General features: G+C 40.0%; 1 protein-coding gene across 1 annotated transcript in view; it reads left to right on the forward strand.

The window, feature by feature from the left end:
* Window positions 1–15,565, forward strand: part of DDX1 (DEAD-box helicase 1) — a 16,672-nt gene extending 1,107 nt beyond the window's left edge. Inside the window, exons 2-12 of the mRNA XM_050951647.1 lie at window positions 376–465; window positions 1,692–1,880; window positions 8,076–8,127; window positions 9,354–9,500; window positions 10,084–10,175; window positions 10,913–10,985; window positions 11,565–11,637; window positions 11,722–11,764; window positions 12,020–12,115; window positions 14,446–14,566; window positions 15,224–15,565. Of these exons, the coding sequence (XP_050807604.1) occupies window positions 376–465; window positions 1,692–1,880; window positions 8,076–8,127; window positions 9,354–9,500; window positions 10,084–10,175; window positions 10,913–10,985; window positions 11,565–11,637; window positions 11,722–11,764; window positions 12,020–12,115; window positions 14,446–14,566; window positions 15,224–15,354 (1,107 nt within the window). The 3' untranslated portion in view covers window positions 15,355–15,565. The remainder of the gene's footprint in view (window positions 1–375; window positions 466–1,691; window positions 1,881–8,075; window positions 8,128–9,353; window positions 9,501–10,083; window positions 10,176–10,912; window positions 10,986–11,564; window positions 11,638–11,721; window positions 11,765–12,019; window positions 12,116–14,445; window positions 14,567–15,223) is intronic.
* The last annotated feature ends 878 nt before the right edge of the window (window positions 15,566–16,443 follow it).

The raw sequence follows: 16,443 nt of genomic DNA on the forward strand, positions 1-16,443 counted from the left end.
GTTATTTTAAATCAGCTTTTGGAATTGTGTGGGCTATTCCAAATTCCTGCTCTACTCAAAAAGCTACAGTGGTGCTATTTCAGGTTTTTTCTAGCTCCATTTATTTAAGTAGAGTAATCTTTAAAGTGAAGCAGCTGCTCTGGAGGGTTTGTTTTTGTCCACCCACTTTCATTTTATTCAGGATCCAGTGTAAATAAATTTGGAGTTTTAGGATTTTTCCCTTTTTGGTAATGCTTTCCCAGCCAGACTAGCCCATCTAGCCAGACAAGAGATTTTTTTAAAAAGAGCATCAAAGTCTATATCCTAATATTTGTTTGTCTAATTGAGTAGATTAACAAAAGGTGGTATAGCTTCTTTTTTTGATACCCAATGTAGGATGGACTCCTTCTCCAAGGTTATTCGGACTTCATAAACAGAATCCATGGTCAGATTCCTCAGATAACTTCAGATGGAAAAAGACTGCAGGTATAATGCTCTCTTTATTGTAATCAGCAATCATTTTTAACATGTTAAACTGTTATATTCAACAGCTTGTATCAATGTGATGCACTTTTTTCTTTTATGGGGTAGTTAATACTTTTCTGTTCACTCTTTCTCTTTTATTTCAGTGTTTTGTTCGCAAGTTGTTGGGCTGAACACTGGGGTAACTGGATATAGCTTAATAGCCTGTGATATACTGGCCTACAACTCTCTTAATCTATCTTCCACCACAAGTGGTTACCTATTGTTATATTTTTCTAACAATAGTTTTTATAGATGACTGTCTGCTAATTTAAAGGTATAACATAGGATTTTATTTAGAAAGTCAGCAATTTCCTGAAATTACTATTTCTCCTTCTTAGTGTTTACAGAAGATACTCTTGGGTTTAATCTGCTGGTCTTTTCATGGCCTTCATTGTTGGGCTGAAATGTTTGTTTGGTTATCTTGAGTAATTTTAAGATGCTAGTTTTGAACTGAACCAAAAAATGAAAAGCAAAACATACACTTTTACATTATATTTATATTTTAATATACTCTTACTAAAGGTCAGCTTTCTTTTGATTTGATTTGAAAAGAAAAGATTTGTAGGCTAGAAACTACCTAGAATGCCATCAAGAGCTGTGTACTTCCTCATTTTGAAAAAAGTGCATGATGACCACCACCACTAGAACTACAGTCTGCTACTTGGTTCTAAGTGTAACTCAAATTAGGAGTGTGATAAACAACTTTCATAATCTGCAATATTACTGTAGGCATTTTGATATGAAAATTATACTTGGAACAGATGCATGACAACCCTAAAGTCCACATTGAGAAATCTGTAAAATTGTGAAGTACCCATGTGATGAATATATCTGAGGAATTGTTGTTTTATTTCATCTCTGCTCTGTGTTGCCTCTTTGTCAGCTGCCAATAATGCCACTCCCCTTGACCAAGAATGACTGACTGGCAGCTGATTTTAGAGAAGAATGGAGTAATTATTTGGCTTGGCCAGAAAGCTCTTCATATGGCTGGCTTCCATCAGTCTATAGTGTCAGAAGTAGGGAAGCAAAAAATTCTCTGCACGATACCACACTACTGTCACCAACCTACAAGACCTTTCCAGACTTTATTCTCTCTACTTAAACTCTTGACCAGTAGGAGTCACCTGCTGTGGTGTTTGTGGCTTTAGTAAAACTTCTTGCCCTAAAGTGTTTGTATTTTTCTTAAGGTTATTGTGTGTTCTGCAACTCTACATTCTTTTGATGTGAAGAAACTGTCTGAGAAGATCATGCATTTCCCCACTTGGGTTGACTTAAAAGGAGAGGATTCTGTCCCAGAAACTGTGCACCACGTTGTTGTTCCTGTGAATCCCAAAAGTGACAAACTATGGGAAAGGCTTGGCAAGAATCATATCAGGGTAAGCGGTTTGTAATTACCTATTAGACCACAGTCAATGTAACTTAATTTATAAAAAACAAACCACTTTTGCTTTCAGGTTACACAGTGACTTAAACTGCTAGAACCTGAACTTAACCATATGAGACCAACTGCCACTGTAGCTTGTTGAAATGGCTGCATGTATCTGAGTATAGAATTTGGCATATTGATTGTAGTGTGAAGTCATGTTGTCAACATAATATTATAGATCTAATAACTCCAATTCTGCAAGACTCTTGCAGTCGAAGTGCCTGACTCAAATAGAAATCTGAATGAGAGACCCGATTGCCAGAAAACTTTAATGCATTTGAATTGCAGAGGACAGCATTATACCTGGATATCTTTTTGCTGTAGTGTTCCATAGTCCCAGACATGTGGCCTATATTATCTTTCATCTGTGACTGGTTGGAAGTCTGTAAATAAACCTTTCTAATGTAGACCTTGCTGTGGTGGTCTGTGCCCTTATTGAGTTCAACTACCCTAATGGGCTTTACAAATGAAGATTGGCAACTGCAATGTCAGTTTTGGCTGATTAATTCGAGGCTTTTGTTTCAGATGGACCAGTTTTGGCTGGCTAAATTAAGCTTATAGATTTTTTTTTTCTTTAGTTTCTTGCTCTTTAAACCTATTCATTTGATGGAATTTTAATAGTTAAGACTTACATTTCACATAAGGACAGGGGTGTAGTCCTGAATGGGCAACCACCAGAACACTTCTGACAACATGACCTTACATGCATGCTGTATGGAGGTTGACATTTTGCTCTACCAAATGACATCCTCCATGCAGGACTGTGTGTGTCTGTGTGAGAGAAATCGCGCTATGGAGGCTGCCATTTTAAGAACAAAATGACATCCCTCATGCAGCAAAAATGCTAGCATGCCATTCTGGTGCAATCCAGCCCCACTGCAGCACAGAATTAGGAGTAGGTTTCTTTTCTGTGAGATGTGGACAACTGACCTTAATCGTTGCTACCCTAAACAAAATAATTAGAGGCAGTGATCACTCTGATCTTATAGCCTCAGAACAGGAGCCAAGGAACTCTATTTTCCAGCTCCACCACGCGAAGTTCTTGGTAGCTTGTGTATGTCTAGTCTGCCCTCCAACTGAGGGCTTTAACTGGGGAGCTTGCACTTTCTTAAATCTACTGGCATTTATTTGTGCTTGACGAGGCAAACCTGCTCTGAGGAGGCCTCATGTCTCTTTTTGGCAAGAGAGCAGATATCTTCCTTGACATTTACCTTCAAGTACCTTTATACTTCACAATGCCCCTGCCTGCAGTTATTGGCTAATCTGGGGAAAGGAGAACTATATTTTTCTTGCCCAGGGTTGGATTTCAAGTTTCATAAAAACTCATTTTCCCTGATAAACATCTCACTATCCTTAACCCCACAAGGAGGATGCATAAACCCCAGCATTTCCAGCCAGAGACAAATTTTGCTCTTTGCAAAACCATTTCAAGGTGAGATGGAGAAGCCAGGCTGGTATAGCAAACTTGCTTGCAGTGTTTGAATTAAGATATCTGATGAGAACTTATCCTTATTGAGTTGAGGGTAAAGTATTTAGTTACTTAAAAACTCGCTGAGATTTTAGATCATTCTGTAGTCAAAATATGGATATAGAATGTGGTAGGTCTTAAACTAACCACCGGAGGGAGTTCATGCATTTGTCAATGTAACTGAAACTTGCTTTTAAAGGTAATTCCCTAAATTTCCATAGTTTTTTCCTCAACTTCTTGTTTGGCCTTTTTCGGGAAAAAATCATTTTAGAAAACAAGGATTTTCCCTCTTGTCCACACACTTCTCCATAACTAGCATACTCTTTTGAATATGTTTATACAAACCCCATGTTAGAGCGTGAAGGAATAAGCCCCCTCACTTCCCTGGCCCTTTGGGTATTGTTGCTCTTTGTTCATGCAAGAAGTCTGTGAAGGTGCAAACAATTCAATGTTTATTGGGGTGAACTTCTAGAAAGCATGATTCCCGTTTCCTTCTTCAGTGTCCTCTTCCCAGCTCTGACACCACAGAGCTTTGCCTATGTCCCTGTTCCCATTTCCCACCTTAGCAAAACATGATTCCAATTTCCCCCCACCACCACTTCCTGCTTTACTATATAGTCTGCCATCATACTTTTCTGCTTAGCTGTACTTTAACCAATCGTTCTTCTGATATTTAACTAACCAATCCTAACATATTGTAACATGTTTATCTAACCAATTACATCCCACCACCTTCATTGGTTTACATCCAGCAAAATTAATTATACAGCAGACAAATAATCTCAGAGCCAGAGACCATGCAAGTAATAGCAAAGTGGAAACTATAATGATAAAACAATATAGAAGTGAGGATTTCACAACTACATCTATAAAGACATAAGGGTTTCCCAGCTGTATCTATTGATGAGTTCTTACCAAACACAAAACTATCAAACTAAATTTTTCCCTTTACATCTTCTAGGGATGTGTGTATCTGTGTGAGAGAAATCGCGCTATGGAGGCTGCCATTTTAAGAACAAAATGACATCCCTCATGCAGCAAAAATTCTAGCATGCCATTCTGGTGCAATCCAGCCCCACTGCAGCACAGAATTAGGAGTAGGTTTCTCTTCTGTGAGATGTGGACAACTGACCTTAATCGTTGCTACCCTAAACAAAATAAGTAGAGGCAGTAATCACTCTGATCTTATAGCCTCAGAACAGGAGCCAGGACACACACAGTCCTGCATGGAGGATGTCATTTGGTAGAGCAAAATTTTTTTCCCTTTACATCTTCTTTTTTCCCTTTATCTGGAGGTGATCGGATCACATTTTTAACAGCCCAATACTGTCTTTTTTTCACTTTGACTGAGGATGTGACCGTTCGCTTCCCAGCTTATGGCTGCCCCTGCTGTTTAGCCAAAGGCCTTAGCCTAAGAACAAGGCCTTAGACTATCATAGTGAGAGAAGGCCTTTAAACAGGCAGACTGTGTGGTTTGTTTTTGTTTTTTTTTGTTTTTGTTTTTTTTTTGGTTTCCTGTTTTGTACCTCTGTAACTAGCTTAGTGATAAGAATACACCTAAATTCTTAAAGTATAGTCCTTTGCAGACAGGCCTGAATATCTATATCCTAACACTCCATAAAAATAAATACTTGGCAATGGTAAATATAAACTTTCCTGTTGCTCTTGTGTAGCTGGTCATGGTGGGGTTGGTTTGTTTTTTTTCTGCCTTGGCTAGAATTAATGTGACTCTCTTAGCCCACGAGTTTATTTCAAACTTAGCAGTGTTAAACCGAATTAACTCTGCACCCGTCCACACAACGAACCTCTTTACTTAGATGTAAAGAGCTCTTAATATCAATATCTGTACTCCCCGACGAGGGGAGTAACGCTGAAATTGGTATTGCCATTTCAAATTAGGGTTAGTGTGGCCGCAATTCGACGGTATTGGCCTCTGGAAGCTATCCCACAGTACACCATTATGACCGCTCTGGACCACAATCTGAATTCTGATGCATTGGCCAGGTAGACAGGAAAAGCCCTGCAAACCTTTTTGAATTTCATTTGCTGTTTTCCCCAGCGTGGAGTGCTGATCAGTGCAGGTGACCATGCGCTCCCAGAATCAAAAAAGAGCTCCAGCATGGACCCGTACGGGAGATACTGAATCTGATCTCTGTTTGGGGAGAGGAATCTGTTCTATCAGAACTCTGCTCCAATAGATGAAATGCCAAAACATTTGAAAAAATCTCCAAGGCTGTGATGGACAGAGGCCACGACAGGGACTCAACACAGTGCTGCGTAAAACTTAAGGAGCCGAGACAAGCATGCCAAAGAATGAAATGGACGCTCACTGAGGGGGGGATGACTGATGACTGTAGCTATCCCACAGTTTCTGCACTCTCCGAAAACCATTTGAATTCTGGGCTGAGCTCCCAAAGCCTGAAGGGTCAAAAACATTGTTGCGAGGGGTTCAGGGTATATCGTTGTCGTCGTCCGTCGTGTCCCGTCCCCCCCTCACCCCCAGCAAAGGGGAAAAATCCTTTCTTGCCTTTTTTCAGTGTCACTGTATGTCTACTGGATGCTGCTGGCAGATGCAGTGCTGCAGCGCTACACAGCAGCATCCCCTTCCCTTCCCTTGCAGACGGTATGGTAGAACTGATATCCATCATCGTCATCCTGTGAGTGCTCCTGGCTGGCCTCGGTGAAGTCGGCCAGGGGTGCCTGAGCAAAAATGGGAATGACTCCCAGGTCATTTTCTTCTTTAAGCTTTGTCTAATGGAGATTGACTCCTGCCTTGAATATCCTAGCAGCTGGAGGCTGCCCTCTCCTCCTCACTTTGATCTCTGCTTGCAGAGGCAATAAAGTCAGTGTCGTTCATGCATTCTTTATTACTTCATCACACAAATGGGGGGATAACTGCCACAGTAGCCCAGGAGGGAAGCAATCGGTGGCGTTGCAGGGGCACCCCCTAGAATGGCATGCAGCTCATCATTTCTGCGGGATGTCTGGGGCTCTGACCCAGACAGGCCGTTGGTCTCTCTGGTTCTTTAGCAGGCTTGCCTGATATTCTAGGAAGGACTGACTCTCCATTAGACAGAACTTTAAAGAAGGGAATGACCTGGGAAGTCATTCCTATTTTTGTTCATGCACCCTCGACCGACCTCACCGAGGCTGGCCAGGAGCACCCATGACAGCAGCAGACGGTACAGTGTGGCTGGTAAGCGTCATTATCACCTTGCAAGGCAGCAGACAGTACAGTAGGGCTGGTATCCGTCTCTGCTAACTTGCAAAGGCAAGGGGATGCCGCTTTGTAGTGCTGCAGTACCGCGTCTGTTGGCAACATCCAGTAGACATACGGTGACAGTGGGGGAAAAAAGGCTGAATGGGCTCCATGGTTGCTGTGCTACGGCGTCTGCCCAGACAATCCAGGGAAAAGGACACGAAATGATTTTCTGCCGTTGCTTTCACAAAGGGAGGATTGACTGACGACATTTACCCATAACCACCCGTGACAAATTTTTGGCCCCATCAGGCATTGGGATCTTAACCTAGAATTCCAGTAGGCGAGGGAGACTGCGGGAACTATGGGATAGCTAGCCACAGTGCAACACTCCGGAAGTCGACGCACACCACCAAATTAATGTGCTTAGTGTGGCCGTGTGCACTCGACTATATACAATCTGTTTCCAAATATCGGTTTCTATAAAATCAGAATAATCCCGTAGTGTAGGCATACCCTTAGTATTCAGCTTTCAGGAGAGTTGCTTTAGTAACTAGCTTACCTCTCTACTTACTACTGCTTTCTATAGTAGAGTATTTTCTCCTGATGGGCTTTGTTGTGGTTTAAAAATAAACACAGCTGTTTTTGACAATTAGGTTTCTTGTGGTTTTTGTTGACTTTGAATTTTACTCTTCCCCCCCCAAATACTTAATTACAAAAAAAGTATATCTTTAAATCCTGAATCAGCTAAATTTGTAACTCTCTTCCTCAAAATACTGTAGTTTCCCTTTCAGCAGTGTCAGAGAAGCAATGTAGGTTAGAGAAAGGAGCATGAAACTGAAAGTCAAGAACATGCAAATTTTAATTCATGCCATGCAATTGATTTGCCCTGTGCTCTTGGACTAGGTAATCTGAAACATAGAGGTAAAGCAATATCTATAAAATAAGCATTGACTTTGAGAACTTGGAATGAAAAATTCGGTAGTGTGCGTTACACACTTAAAAAAACAAAAACACTAAATTTCCCCAAATTCAAACTACTTTTGGCCTAGAGATAGGAAAATTCCACTGAAAACTCAGTGGAAAAGAATTCACTTCAGATTAAGTTGATAGCAGTTAAGGTTGCCAGTTTTGGTTGAATATATTCCTGGAGGTTTCATCACGTAACATAATCTTTAATGAAAGATTGATTTTTATTTCCTGGAGATTCCAGCACAATCCTGGAGGGTTGGCAACTCTAATAGCAATACTCCCATTGATTCTTTTGGGACAAGAACTTCACCTTTGGTGCTTGCTAATATTAGATAAGGCTTTGGAGCAATGGTTGTCTTAATGTGACATAGAACGCTAAGTAGATTGTTGGTGCTTAATAAATTTAAATGCAAATAGCAAACTATTGATGAGATTGATGCTACTTTTGCATACTATTGTAGTTATGAAGGCATTGCTATAATTAACTTTTTTTTCCCCCTTTCTAGACTGATGAGGTACATGCGAAAGATAATACAAGGCCTGGTGTTAACAGTCCAGGTAATTGAACTTACCCTGTGGTCTTAAAATCATTTGGTATCCGAGCAGTGGCTTTTGAAATAGTATTCTTTAGAACAGGGGAGGGCAAACTATGGTCCATGGGCTGAATCTGGCCGGTCAGGGCTTTCAATCCAGCCTGCAGGATTGCCAGTCCCATGGTGCAGTAGTGCTAAGGCAGGCTCCTTGCCTGCCATGGCCCCGCGCCACTCCCAGATGCGGTCGACACCACATCCCTGCAGCCCCTGGGGAAGGGGTGGGGGGGCGGCGGGCAGAGGGCTCCCCTGCAGTTCCAGTTGGCCAGGAATGGGGAACTGCAGCCAGTGTGAGCTTTGGGGATAATACCCGCAGGCGAGGGCAGCATGCAGCAGAGCTGCCTGTCCCACCCCACCCGCAAGAGCCATTGCCAGACATGCTGGCCACTTCCAGGAGTAGTGCAGGGCAAGGGCAGACAAGAAGCCTGCCTTAGCCCCACTGCGCGCTCCTGCTACCTCAGAGCCACTCAAAGTAAGTGGCACTGGGCCACACCCCACATCCAACCTCCTGATCCCCCTACCCTGAGCCCCCTGCTGAACCCCTCCTGCACTCCAAACCCCTACCCCTGAGCCCCTCCCTTCCGGCTCACTGTACCGCCTCCCACACCCCACGCTCCCTCCTGCTCCCCAATCCCCTGCCCCAGCCCTAAATTCATGGCCCTGCATACAGTTTCTCCACCCAGATGTGGCCCTTGGGCCAAAAAGTTTGCCCATCCCTGCTTTAAAGGATATCATGAGGCAGAGTTGAGTTGCATTGAGAGAGAGAGGCCCTACAAAAAGGGTATAGCATGTCTCAGTTCCTGGAGTCAAGTGATTAGGTCATAGTCAAATGGGGAAAAAAGCTTGTTTCTAGTCCTCAAGTTTGCAAAGAAAAGCTTGAAAATGGAATTTGATTATAACTGAGGCAGAGATTTCTGCCTGAGTCTGCAGACACCTTCTCTCAGCCACTTACATGAACTTCCCCATGAGAAGTATTTTTTTTTAACTCTTGCTGGGGGAAGAGAATTCTTCACTCTTTTTCTTTGGGAGAGGAGAATGTGAGTGCAGACTTGGCCTATTGCACCCACCATACTAATATACCTAGTTTTCATGATAAGTGTTCAAAGCAGCCTTCAGAAAACTGTTTAGTAACAAATTTAGAACATAGCATTTTTATAAATGCTTTGAGTGACAATCATCTCTTGTTATACTCAGAAATGTGGTCTGAAGCTATTAAAATACTAAAGGGAGAGTATGCTGTTCGAGCAATTAAGGAACACAAGATGGATCAAGCAATTATTTTCTGCAGAACTAAAATAGACTGTGATAACATGGAGCAGTACTTTATGCAACAAGGAGGAGGTAATATTTCTCATTGTAAACATTTATTTAATCCATTTTATTGATATTTCAATTGGCTGTTTAGGTCTGAAATAGTCTTCCACTTTTTTTTTTTTTTAAAGAAATACTAATACTTGAACATGTTTATATCAAATTTTTTTTGTTCCTCTTTCAGAGTGTTTCAGGTCTTATAAAATTTTCTGAAAGCTGTAAGATTACAGTTAACCACTAGTTGTTCACCTGTGTTGATGGCATACTGTGATCACCAAACTTTTCTTGGCCTCTTGGCACCTGAGATCCATGTACTGTAAAACATATTTAGATGGTGATAAAACTTACTTGCAATGTGTCAATTATACCTTCCATAAAAAAGCTTAAAATGAACTGCTCCATAACAAAATAGTATGTTATTGTGATATGTCTGAACTGTATCTTCTGCCTGACATTTTAAAACCTGTTCTCACAGAGGTCATCTTTGTGCATCTGAGGTTTTGGACTTAAACGTCTGTATGTTTGTAGTATGCTGTCAGTGTGATTATTGAATGGTTTATATATTTTATTCTTTGTTCAATAGAATATTAATAACCTAACTCTTTTTTTTTAGGCCCAGATAGGAAAGGACATCAGTTCTCATGTGTCTGTCTGCATGGTGACAGAAAACCTCATGAAAGAAAACAAAACTTGGAAAGATTTAAGGTAAAAATACAGGCTATGTTGTGGTGCTTCTTAGTCCTCAAACAAATCTGAACCAGGATGACTTGATGTGGAACTGCAGTATTCCCAAACCACTGCAATAAGGGTGTTTATTTCATATGAGGATGTCTGTGATGCCAGAGGGCCTTGTAATATCTGGATTGAAAGAACAGTATGTGAAGTGTATCTGCTATTTTGCCCAACTACTTCTCCAAACACTTCTCCATTTCATGCTACACAGAGTTCTAGCGAGGAGTGAACAAGTCCTTCACAATGCAATATGGAATGTGGAAAGATTACTACTTTTAGTAGCCTACCTACTTACTTGAAGTTGTAAGGAAATAGTTTGCTCTTGTGGCCATGGGATAGGGCTCGTAATATCATATGTGGTGTCTTATTAATAACATAAGCCATGCTTTAACGTGTATGGCCAGTCTTCCAATTTTAGGAGCATCCACATTAAAATAGCTCATCAAGGCAGAGGCCAGGATGTAATTATTCACTGTTGTCTAAACCCTGTGACATGTTCTTCCTGTAATTAGAAGCTATACACAAGCAATTACACTAAGACCAATTTTTTTTTGAAGGAACCAAACATTAGGCTAAACAAGTAACCCAGCTTTCAAAGGATACTACTCTATTTAAAGGCCCTTGCAGTGAGTGTGAGGTCGGCGGGGGGGGGGGGGGGGTTGTTTTTAAAAACTGTAGTGGGTTTAACTACGAATTCAATTTTTCCTTAGAAAGGAGATGTCAGATTCTTGATCTGCACCGATGTAGCTGCTAGAGGAATTGATATTCATGGTGTTCCTTATGGTAAGAAGTCTAAATATGATTAACACATGAATTTTACCTATGGAACTCCTGTAAGGATTTGCTTAAGTATGTGAATATACAAATGAGTTAAACCGAATATATAATAACCACACTAAGAGAACATTAAGGTTTCAAAATGAAGCACTCAAATATTAGAAAGTTCACAGGCAATCTTAATTTGGCCATCTTGTATATGTATGTGTGACGTTGCAGTCTTTAACTATATAATCACTTATTTTTCTGGGGGGGGACCCCAGAGAAGTCTTATACTGTGAGGTGTTGAGCAACCTTTAACTATAGGTTTTTCCACCTGAGCTGGCTACAATCTGGGGGAGTTGAAACAAGAATTTTAAAAAAAAAATATCTTTTATTAAAGCTAACTTGTCCTGTCAACTGGTTTTTGTTACTCTAAAACTGTGTTGCATATGCATGAAAAAGGGATTACAGCAGAGTTGAGGTAGAATAAGTTAACAGTATGTATGGTTACTATAAGTAGCTAGTACAACCTGGGTTGTATGCTCCTGCTATGAATTGTCATACTCCTGTATGTGGTAACGTCCACCTTTTTTATTAATGCAGTTATCAATGTCACGCTTCCTGATGAAAAGCAAAACTATGTTCATCGAATTGGGAGAGTAGGCAGAGCTGAAAGGTATGTTGAAACCTTCATCAGTCTTTTATGGGGTTTGTTTAATGCCTCAAATGCACTTAAGTACTTTTTTTTCAAACATTTCAGAATGGGTCTGGCGATTTCCCTCGTGGCAACAGAAAAAGAGAAGGTAATTCGAATCCAAAAGCAGAAGCACTGGGCAGAACAAAAGTTGTTTGAAGTTTATCGTGGCTGATATCTAACTTAATCTCTTGCTTTGGAAAACACCCGTTTGTTTGTGTACTGTACTTTGGTTTAGTGCATCTGCATCTTTAACTGAGTATTGTAGTTCTTATACTGGATTTAACGAAAATAATCATTAATATATAAGTGATTTTAAATTGTTTTTTGTTTGTGTGTGGCATATATTTCACTTCTTGTCTAGGTGTGGTATCATGTTTGTAGTAGCCGTGGAAAGGGTTGCTATAATACCAGGCTGAAAGAAGATGGAGGTTGCACTATATGGTACAATGAGATGCAGGTAATCTTTCATTTGTTTTTTTTTAATTCAAAAATATCACCTTTTTTATTTAAAAGGAGTGAAAAAATAGTTGATACTTGTTTTCTCATGGATTGAGAGGAATTACAGTTTTAGTCTTGTTTGTTTGAAGCATAAATCATGTTAGTTTCAAAATCCCATGGATGAAGACTTTAAAAATAAGTTTTATTTAAAGTCAAAATTGTGGTGGGTGGGAATATATATATTTCATTTTAACCTACAAATTCTGAAATTCATTTTGATTATATTATCCTGTTAAGTATCCAAGAACTTTTTTTTTCTTCTGTCCTCTTAGTTTTGGCGCTGCCTTACATCCAGTGTCTTCACAGACAAAATAACTGATTCCATTTTTTTAAAAAGCAGAATGTCTCACTTTTATCAAGTATCAGAGGGGTAGCCGTGTTAGTCTGGATCTGTAAAAGCAGCAGAGAATCCTGTGGCACCTTCTAGACTAACAGACGTTTTGGAGCATGAGCTTTCGTGGGTGAATACATGCATGCATCTGAGGAAGTGGGTATTCACCCACGAAAGCTCATGCTCCAAAACGTCTGTTAGTCTATAAGGTGCCACAGGATTCTTTGCTGCTTTCACTTTTATCATCTAGTCAAATAGACTGATAAGTTTGCATGTCCGTTTCAAGAATGTAATATCGCTTCATACAATAATTCCCAATCAGTTTTTGCTTTAAAGTGCAGCTGATTATGTTGCTGTTGCACAGACTGATAAGAGAATCTTGTATTTTCATCTTCCATATCCAAAATAACATGCAGATTCTGAATGCATTTTACCACCTTCCTAACCACGTGCTGTGAACTGTTATAAAATGGGATTAAAAATTTGATATCATTCAATTCATTTCATTTACTTAGATGAAGTATCTCTTAAGACTATTTATATCTGTCATTCCTCTTAACCTGAGAATATCACTCTTTTATACAAGTACAGATTATTGAATGGGTTATATCAAGTATGAAATTGCTGGAAATGCATGGCAATTTACACTTTTGAAATATTAAATGCCTTGTATGTAATAAAATAAGCAGTTAGGTTCAGACCACAAGTTATTCTGTGTGGATCGGCCCCATTAAAGTCAGTAAGGAAGGGGTTCTCAGACTGGGCATCATGACCCCTTGGGGTTGGAAGGTGGTTACATGGGGGTTGCAAGCTGTCGGCTCCATGGGGCTGATAGCCCTAAGCTTCAATTAAATTACCTCCCCTCCCCATTTTAGTTTATATGGGGAGAGTCACACTCAGAGACTTACTGTGTGAAAGGGCTCCTCAATATAAAATATTTGAAAACCACTGCAGTAGGGGCACCCTATGGATGTAGGGGGTCTGCCAATAGAGAGTTACTTGTAGTCTCAAAGGGGCCTTGATTATAACAGTTGTGGTTATTCTGTATCAAAAGGAGTGTCATATGTAAGACACAAGAGGTAGTAATTCCCCTTTCCTCACCATTGGTGGGGCCTCAGCTGAAGTACTGTGTCCACTCTTTGAGCACCACCCTTTAAGAAAGATGTAGACAAATTGGAGAGAGTTCAGAGAGCAGCAAAAATAAAAAGTTTAGAAAACATGACCTGTGAGCAATGGTTGAAAGAATAGGCCATGTTTAAAAAACACGACTTGGGGGGCTGGAGGGGAACAGAATCTTCAAATGTAAAAGTTGTTCTAAAGAGAACAGTCATCAGTTGTTCTCTATGTCCACAGAGAGTAGAATAAGAACTAGAAAACTTAGTTTTTAACTAAGGAAATTTAGGTTGATATTAAAACGGGGGGGATTGTTAAGGAATAGAACAGGTTACCTGGAATTCCTGCCACTGAAGGCTTTTAAGAACAGGTTAGACACAAACAAGACGTACTCGCCACCGCTTCCAGCAGCTCCCATTAGCCTGGAGCGGCAAACCGCAGCCATGGGAGCTGTGATCAGCCAAACCTGCAGACACGGCAGGTCAACAAACTGGCCCGGAGTGGGGAAAGCCCCTGGTGAACAAGTGGCAGAACAAGTTTGGGAACCACTGGTCTAGAGAGAGACTTAATCACAGAAGTGATTAAAATCACAGAAGTGAAGGACTCGAAGGGAACTCAAGAGGTCATCTAGTCTAAGCTAGTATGCATATGCTTCTGAGACTTTATTCCTTTCAGGGCAAACTCTGTTCTTGGATGTATGCCACTCCTGTTAGAACCACTGAACATAATCACTGGTTTAGAACAATATAATACTACTTTTTGCTTCAGAAATGGAAGAATCTTTAAGACTGAATTGTTGTGTGTTTTTGTTTTTTTTTTTTTTTTTTTTTTTTCTTCTTTCTTAGTTGCTGGGTGAGATTGAAGAGCATCTGAACTGTACTATTTCCCAAGTTGAGCCAGACATAAAAGTACCAGTGGATGACTTCGATGGGAAAGTTACATATGGACAAAGAAGAGCTGCAGGCGGTAAGCAACTAACTAGTGTTCAGTAGTCTAGTTATATTTCGTTCAGTCAATTAGCGGAAACATTGGAAAGAGTGACTTAACGATAAATTGACAAAATGGTCCATATCCTAAGACTTTTAATTTATGTAACCACTCTTTATGTAACCTTTTGGAAGAGCCCATGTCACTAAACAAAGCATCCATGATTATTTTCACTCCACCTCCTATATGTGACTGTGATACATGGCAGGCCATCAAATGTAACGTCCTCCTGTGTGGATCCTGTGTTTTTGGGTTTTTTTGTTTGTTTTTTCAAAATATAAATTTATATAAAAATAAGGATGTGGGTTCTTTTCAGGCAGTTGCAAGCAGGGCTATGTATTTATCTATGGCCGGGAGCATGTGTTTAACCATAACCATAAATTCAGTTAAATAAACTCATCTTCTAAACTGATTTTATTAAAGGTGTTTTTATTGGTTTTTGTCTAGATAATTAATTTGTTTCTAGCTTAGTTGCAACAGATAATATTTACTGTGTGTGGTGAGGGCTGCAAGTTTGCCAGTAGCAAGTTAGTAAGGCTGGAATAATTAACTTTCTGAACAATTGCAACTGAACATAAGTACTGCTGACAAGTTATTTCAAGCATGTCCTTTAGAGTGTGGTTCTTTTTTTGGCAGGTGGAACCTATAAAGGCCATGTGGATATTTTGGCACCTACAGTACAAGAGTTGGCTGCCCTTGAAAAGGAGGCTCAGACATCTTTCTTACATCTTGGCTACCTTCCTAACCAGCTGTTCAGAATGTTTTGAATGTGCCACGCTTTAGGCAAGACCTTGAATAATAAAATAAGCTCCACATTGAAAATACTATAATCTTGTGCTGCCTCTCGGCAGTAGTATTTACAATAACTCTTAAAAACAAGGCACTGTTCCTGCATGTCAAGGAACCCTGTTCAAGAATGTCGACGCCCATGTTTTAGCTGTCATAAATGTTGGCCTAATAAAAGAGAACTAATCTAAACTTGAGTTGTGTGTTTTGTTTTGTTTTTACATTTTCCCCCTCACCCTTGAGTGAGTTTTCAGAATCACTAGTTTTGTAGCGTTTTCACTTACTAAAAATGCAAATATAACTTACTCAGTTGAGGTGAGAATGTTTATGTATCTTTCTACTAAATATAAAATGACTTGTCCTGGTACTATTTTGTTGGGTTAAATTCAGTTTTCAATCACATAGTCAACCTTGACAAAAACTTCTGTTCATTTGTGTTCTAGTTCTTTTAAAAAAACACAGGTATTTTTAATTCATACTATAACAAACAACTGAGACTTTTCACAAAGTACATTGTTTTAAAATGAACATTGTGGGGAAAATCCATCAAGTTTAAGTATCTTAGAAATTAGAGGCTCTGACTTGTATCTACTAAAACATGGAATGTAGGTCCTCTCCAACTGTCCTGCTTTGCTTGAGTATTGCAGAACATTGAGTCTTCTGCAATTTAGCATATGTAATCTAGTTTGTTGGGGCAGATCAATGAACACTGAATTCACTTGGCTAAACGGAAGTCTGTGGGCCCAGGAGCCTGCAGCATTCGTAAGTATTACAAGTGACCATCTTCATTCTGCAGACCTTATAAATGGTAATAATTGAAGGCGCTAGTAGGGAGGCTTTTGAATAGCCCTCTGACATCCTCTTTATATCAGAAACGTAGCCGTGTTTGTTGCTTTTTACAGATCCAGACTAAGAGTCCTGTGGCACCTTATAGTCTAACAGATGTATTGGAGCATAATCTTTCATAGATGAAGACCCACTTTGTCAGATGCATGTAATGGAAAAGTCCAGAGTCAGGTATAAGTATGCAGGCGAGAATCAGTCTGGAGATAATGAGGTTAGTTCTATCA

Source organism: Gopherus flavomarginatus, chromosome 4 (assembly GCF_025201925.1).
Source record: "Gopherus flavomarginatus isolate rGopFla2 chromosome 4, rGopFla2.mat.asm, whole genome shotgun sequence".
In the NCBI taxonomy this organism is placed as follows: Eukaryota; Metazoa; Chordata; order Testudines; family Testudinidae; genus Gopherus; species Gopherus flavomarginatus.